The sequence below is a fragment of the Salvelinus alpinus genome, chromosome 35, assembly GCF_045679555.1.
Source record: "Salvelinus alpinus chromosome 35, SLU_Salpinus.1, whole genome shotgun sequence".
NCBI lineage: Eukaryota > Metazoa > Chordata > Actinopteri > Salmoniformes > Salmonidae > Salvelinus > Salvelinus alpinus.
In genome coordinates, this window is record NC_092120.1 from 19,748,771 (window position 1) to 19,756,369 (window position 7,599).

At 42.4% G+C, this 7,599-nt stretch overlaps 1 protein-coding gene across 2 annotated transcripts in view; it reads left to right on the forward strand.

The window, feature by feature from the left end:
• The window catches only part of LOC139564611 (teashirt homolog 1-like), a 37,466-nt gene that overhangs the window by 1,078 nt on the left and 28,789 nt on the right, over positions 1-7,599 (forward strand). The window contains exons 1-2 of one of the 2 annotated variants that reach the window (XM_071384276.1): positions 92-710; positions 863-1,430. In XM_071384276.1, coding sequence (XP_071240377.1) covers positions 1,391-1,430 — 40 coding nt within the window. In that variant the 5' untranslated portion in view covers positions 92-710; positions 863-1,390. Of the gene's footprint in view, positions 1-91; positions 711-862; positions 1,431-7,599 lie in introns of those variants that run through there. The other variant, XM_071384277.1, reaches the window with a different exon arrangement.

Here is a 7,599-nt window from a genome sequence, read left to right on the forward strand (position 1 = left end):
ATATTTTCTCCTCAAGCATTCGTAAATATTGGCGCTCTCACACTGGGAAACTTCAGGCCGAATGTTCCGAAAAATATTGCAAGTTCAAAACATTGCCATGTTGGGTTTGACATAGGATAGCATATGTCAGGCAAAATAAAGTTAGTGTAAGTTTATGTCATATGATGATGATGATGATGATGACTAATGATTAGCCTAGTTGTAGTAATATAGCCTAACCTAGGAATAGCTTTGTAATAATTGACTAATTGCCATAATAACATTATGCAGGAAGTTTATGGATCAATATTTCAAAGCAACAATTTGAAATTTAGCCTACTGATGCAAGCTGTCCTTTGTCAGTCATTTCAATTTTAAGCGGAGGAAAAACAAGACAATTAAAAAGATTGACAGGTGGGTTCTACTGTCAGGGTGACGCTTGTAGCGCGAGGGGAGGAGTGAAAATGAAGCAGGAAAAGCCACTCGATGCGTCTGTCTATCAGTTGAGACTGTCTGAAACGCTTCTAGATTCCCTGCGTTTCATTTTTTTTCCGGAGGAGCAGACGAGACCTCAGTTCACTCCCTGGAGTTTACAGAAGGAAAATTCTCTCCGGCGAGGGTGGATGCCTGCATCTTGTTTGTTTCTCTTTAGTCGCAGGCTCCCCACCACATCAACCACCTGCATATTCCTTGGTCAGCGGCTGATAACGATCATTTTAACGACTAGAAATGTAAGTAGAATCCCAACCACCCCGACTCAAGCTAGAGAGGGGACAAAAGTATCCGCTGACGGCGAGGCTTGATCCGAATAGGTGGCGTGGTGACGGACTGACATTAACCATCTAACGCCTGTCTATTTTCTCTCAATTCTGTTTTGTTTCAGATCTGAGCTTGAAGAAGCGCAGCCTTCCACGGAAATACATTGTGTTCGCTCACACTGGACTTATTTGTTTACCATCAGAGTTTATTTATTTTGGAGTGAAGACGATACAAAGTAGCCCCAACACCGCCATATAGCCCCATATGGCAGTAGGGGAGTGACTGAAACTTGGCTTCGATGTCTGCCTCTTTTTTCTGACACACAGAGATGAGGGAAGATGATATTTGATAGACATGTTATGAGCTGGCGAAATTCGTGCGTCGGTTTGATATCACAGAAACCCATTTTTCGTTTGTCCTTTATCTTCTGTAATTTCTTTCTATTCGTAGGCCTAAAGGACATATTTAGTTACATTGTGGCCGTTTCAGGTTGTCTGGCATAAGCCCACGATTACAAAAGAAACAAACCATTCTAATAGAAAAACTGTTTACAGTTATTTCCCAAAAAAAAGTTACGGGATGGTTTTTCTCCACTGACAGACTTATTGTTTTGATTCCTGCATGAAAAGTACCGTGGAACGTGACGGTCACTATGCCGAGGAGAAAGCAGCAAGAGCCCAGGCGATCAGCAGGTAAGCACGAGCGCATACATACATTCATTTTCACCGTCTCTTACTAAATGGAGATACAATGTTGGACTTTTTACATTTTAATTCACTAAATGTTTTATTTGTCCATTTTCCATTTCTCGTGTTATGCATACGTAATAGCCTAAAAATACGTTTTACTTTCAGCACATCTTCATTTGTTGACCATTTAGTATTTTCTATTTTGCCGTATGATTTCAGTAAACCAGGTGCATTTGTAAAGACACGATAGGCCTAATGTGTTAACTTGCCAGAAAAGTCGACTACTTGGGTAGCTAGATAAACGAAACGTTAGAGTTAGAGTTTCTATTGGTGTTCGTTGCAGTGTTAAAGAGCGAGTAATAATGAATAATTGACTCCGAAAGAGAGGGAGAAAAACTGTCCAGAGCCGGTTTTGTTTCTTTTCGGTTTTATTTGAGGATTGTCGTCATTGATTTGATACGTGATTGATCGCCTGTCATGTGGCAGCCTTTGATCTTTTCATCCCTGATAAACATCAATACATCTCTCCGTGGAGACACGCATGCTCCTTACCGGATTTAGCCACTCAAAGGACAACCCCCCCCCCATGTTGTCAAAAACAAAAAAAAGGACTTAAAAAGTTTTTAAAAGGAGGGGATTCATTATCTCTTTTATATTTTCTCTAGAAAATACTAGAGGGGAGAAAGAGGAAGAATGAGAATGAAAGAGGGAGGAGGTAGAAGTGTTTTGAGGATCACAGAAAGGGCTAAATCCTAATTAATTCGGGCACCTGAGCCAGCCTACCACCAGTAGCACCCCGGGTCTGGGTTAAAGACACGGAGGTTTGCACTTCTTATCCAAATGCACACCCTCTCCTCTCATCCTACAGAACACTTTACCAACGCAGCCCATGTCTACATCCACAGGACTGTAGTATTTACTATCTGACAACCACTGATAAACCAGATGTCGAGGTGGAGGTCTAGTGGTTTGGATTTTGACTCTCTTCTCTTTTTCATGCCGCTTTAAAAACAAATGTAAATGAGTGACAGGGATTTCCACCTCTGTGCTAATGAGGCGCAGCCTTTGAAGTTAGGCATTAACAAGTGGAGTGAACAAAAGACAGTCTTGGAATTTGAAAGAGATTCTGAAATTTGAGGTGTAAAGCGGACCGAACAGGAGGGCCGGGCAGCGAAGACTTTGAACTCGGCAGGTTTATCATTTTAAATAGGCGCCAAGTGATGGGGAGTCAGTGTGGATTGACTGTGAAAAGTATTCAACTAGTACTTCTCTCTACAGCTCATACGCTTCTGACGCACAGTGTTGAATAGCCGTCTTATGCTTTATACTCACTGTTTGAGTCGCATCTGATTCGTCTCTTGTCTTGTATCACATTTATTTAAAAAAAGAAGCTGTGTAGCAGGCTATAGGATCGCATATCGGATGGTTCCGAGCAGATCTCACATGAAAACATGCCATCACCTTGACCCCTGCACATGACCCTATTGATCCGCTTGACTGTCATTGACCGGCTTATACATCACGGCCTTTAATGGTCAATCACAACTTGGCAGACAGGAAACACTCCTATCTGTCATGATCATGACAGTTTGTTGGAAGTAACAGCACACTCCAACCCTCCCCGTTAACACAAATACAGACACACACACACTCAACTAAAGCACGATGGTCCAGTGTTTCAATGCTAGCTAGTAACTACTGAACCATGCCTGGTCCTCTGTAGCCTATAAGGAAATAGAGAGGGAGAGTCAAGGGGGAAATCGCCATGGTAATACCATGGTAATAGAGGTTTAGAGAATGAGTACTCGAGCGACCATCGGGGAAAAGAGGTTGTTGTGAGTTATGTTTTCACTGAGAGGGTAAATCAGGTTCAACCAAAACAAATGTGGAACCCCAGGGGTACAGGACTGGAGCTTTAGAGGAGGGCTGAACGGAGCACCACAAGGAGACATGTCTGGACACATTTTATACGCACAATATATAGTATTGGACACCCTTATTTTTCACTAGTGTTGGGGGGGTAGAATAGAGCGACATTTAATATAGGGCCTTTTGCTTTCTGTGTGTGTGCGTGTTGGTTTGTGTATGTGTGTCTGTTTGTTTGTGTGTGTGTGTGAACGTTTTAACAGTTCTAATGGGGCCATAGCATTACAAAAGGCCTTTCCCATATATACAGTATACGTAGTGTCATGGGAAAACCATGATATCTATCTACTCCTCTTATTTCACATATCCTGTCATTTACGGTTAAGACGAGCTACGGTTTATCTCCTACAGTGTATTTAAGGCAGTTGGTAAGAGTGTGTGTGTGTGTATATGCGTGTTACACGTCACTGTGTGTTGCTTCATTTCAGGCCTCATTTTGTCCTTGAATATCCGTTTCAGTCGAGGGTGATGAGGACAGGAGTGAAGAGGGACGTTGTCTTTCATTAAATTGGGGGCTGTGTGTCTCAGCCTGTCAGAGCTAGTAGTCTGGGGAGAAAAACATCTCTTTCCCAGGGATCGAGGCTTCTTCATTATCAGAGAGGAAAGGTAAGGTTGCTTCTCTGGGCTTCATTAGAGAAAGCCCCTAATTATCTGTAAACCTGATGGATTTGTGACAGGCCCTGACGATTAATGCTGACAAATTCAGTAAAGTGTCAAGTCCGCAGCTGCCTTGACGTAATCAAGTTGGTATTATACAGTCCCCATAGCCCCTAGTGCAGTATCAACTCAATTTGCTGGTGCAGGTGACAAATGGACTTTGCTACCTGACTAATCATGTCGGAGGAGACAATGCCACTTAATGACCTCCCTAATCCTCTGCCTTTAACGACGTAATAAAGGCCAGACGCACCGAACCAAAATCGGCTGCGTCGTCACATGTAGGCTACACTCCTGCATCAAATGGCGGTGCAATGTTTATGTTTCCCTTTATATATTATAAGAACCGTAAATGTCTTTCGTAATATCCCATACGATCGTTACTGTGCGTAAGAAGAAAATTATACACCTCAAACTAGTTTTGAGGGTTTGTAAATGTTTTTAATGCGGGATTTGTAGCTACGTTTTCCAGAATTTATTTTTGGGGGGCCTATTTTTTTAACAATTTAGTCAGTGTAAAATGAAATAATAATAATCAGATAATATGTTTATGCAACATAATTCTAGCATACAAAGTATAGCTTTTATTTGCTAGGCATTTTCATTTGATGGTACATTTTGTAAACGTTTTGAAGCAGCACATTGAGGGAGACACACACACACACACACACACACACCTTTTCACGTCTTCATGTCTAAACCACGTATAGCCCTAGTCTTAATGTGTGGAAAATGTATCTCTCCCTCTCTTGTGTTTAGGGGGCATTCTAGAAACCTGGTCTAAAAAATCTCCCAGTGTATTTCTAGTGGGTTAAGAAGCCCAGTGCTCTGGGATTAATGGTTTAGCATGCCCGGGGTAGCTAAGATTACACAGCGACCTTTGTGCTCTAACTAGACGATGCTGTTACATGATATTCTGCCCTCGAAATAATCAGCATGCCGAGATTTATGTGGCCCACTCTTAAATCAACGGCCCGAGGAGGACAATCTTACACAAGGTGTATTTTCTTCCATTTTATTTCCCTGTAGTTGTCTGCCTAAAATATCTTGGGGAGTAATCTGAAAAATGATATTAGCACCGGGAAAAATTATAATCTGGAAGCCGGGAGAACATAAAGATTTGTTTTTGGAGGTGCGTGCAAATGTAGTGGAGAATTTAGTCAAGGTCAAGGAAATGTTAAGCGATGAATGCTTCACGTGCTTTCTCTGAAGTCGACTGAGACATCAACGCTGGTCGTCGTTAGAATTGTGTGTTTTTGTGTACATCTGACAATTCTAAGGAAAAGTGAATATGACATTTGTGAGTGCAAAGATGTGCCTCTGAATAGGAACATGTGTGTGTTTTGGTGGAATAAGTGCTGATAACAAGAGTAGTCATTGTAGCACTCTAGTGTCTCCCTTCTGTTGGGCCCTGCGTTTCGAATATGTGAGAGGGCAGTACATTGACACTCTGTTTACCATATTAGTAACACAAGGACTCCAAGCTAACTAGGACACACAAGCGTCACACACGTATCACTAATGTACAGTGATATACAGTAGGGGGTTTTTCTGTGCTGTGCTGTGTGTGTGTCTGTGTGTGTGTGTGTAACAGTTCCCTGAGTGTGTTTGGCGGTCAGGCTCTCTTCTCTCTGCTTCACTAGAGGTTACTTTAATTGGAGCGCCTGTGTCGTTAGCAGGTGGCATCGATTTCTTTCGTCGATAGCCAGTTTTGCTCTTCTGCCACCCTCTGAGACTAATAGTTAAATTTGCATCTGGGAATTGAGCCAGTCAGTCGCCCAACCTCTACTGCCTTGGCTGGAGTTGTGTGTGTGTGTGTGTGTGTGTTTAGTTGTGACACATCTATTCCAGATATAAGGCATGAGAGTATTAGACATTGGGAATATTTTTTGTAAGTGTTTAAGCCGTACAACCATGCATATTTTTTTGTATGCATTCAGTACTGTATGTGTGAAGCTAAGGACACATTTCATATAAGGTTTAAGCTCATGTTGTCTTTCTCTATCTTTCTCATTCTTTCACTAAGCTGCCCTCAGGGCACGAAGCTACCATCAGAAGAGTGTCGCCCTCTCTGCACTGTAGACACACACACACACACACACACACACACACACACACACACACACACACACACACACACACACACACACACACACACACACACACACACACACACACACACACACACACACACACTGTGGCACGGTGGGAGGTCATAATGGGGGTGGCTTAGTATGATGGGAAATCATATCATTAAAGCAGCCAGATGTGCTTTGTTGCCCGGGAGAAAAATGTCTCTCGGAGTGGGGCAGAAAAGAAAAGAAAACAACGGCAAACATATAGAAGGCAACCCTGCGGGGTTGGATTCACTAGCCCAGTCCTCTCTGTTTGCTTTGTCACCGTTATTATAGTCTTAACTTTTTTTTGAAAGTGTTTAAAAACATTTTTTTTTACGTGAACGTATTTTAGTAATGTTATTTGTATGGAATTTTAATTCGATTGAGAACAAGAGTACATGCAATACAATAACTGTGATATACATTTAAATAAATGCGTGTTTGTTTGATGTTAAAGTCCCGTTTTGTTTCATATGTTATTCCGTAGATAGCGTTTAATGCTGAGTAGCCTTATTGTTTTCCGTATAGTATTTACAGCGGGTCTGGGTGGTTTAACAGCAAATTATTGTAAAAAATTGTTGCCGCTTTATTTGGTTCATAATTTGAGTCCAGTAACAGGGAAATGTTTTTTTTTTATCTCAAAAATGTTGTTAAGTAAAGTATTCTATTTCCAGCGAGTTAGTTTGTTCTCTTGATCAGTGGTAGTGTTCCTCCTCGAGAGGCTTGGCAGTGCTATGGGAAGTCTGTACCAGCCAAATTTAACATGTTTCTGCCATCAATAAAAGATGAGCAATTACAGAATATTTTGTCTAGTAAGTATTTGAATTCCTCGGCACAGGAAAACATGTAGCTTACCCACTCATTACATCAGTTAGCAGGGGACGAGCACAGAGAACGAGAGGCAAGCGCTTTGATGCCAACAAACAAACAGACAAACGAGGTGGGCCTACTACAGAGGAGCCGAGCCCTACCCAGGGACACCCTCACACTCATCCTCCTCCTTTGCCTCTCTCTTTCTGTTTTTCTCACGTTCCTTCTTATCTCTCTCCCCCTATCTTTGTTGCCCCTTCCCTCTTTCCATCATGCATCCCTCACACTCCCTCCTCTCTTACTAGTGCAAAGACCTCTCATTGTATCTCCTACTCTTTTTCCCAACGTTGCAGAGATTAGGTAAAGCTCTCCGTAACCAGCGCTTAAGATAGACATTTTATTTTTTTTACTTTTTCAAACAAAGCAGTATGTAGATTGGCGGCAAAATGCAGGCGAGCGAAAGGAAAGGGGGTGAGCAGGAGAGGAAAGCAGGAGAGGGGGTAGCTACTAGCTAGGCAGGCAGCAACAGGGCTGGGAGGGGGGCAGTTCCACAGGACGGGCATTAAAGCTGACAGAGGAACGGAACGATGGACAGATTCTCCTGCAGCAGCTGTGACTGCCGCCATTATCCTGACAGGTGTCAATTAAGAATTACTGCCGGG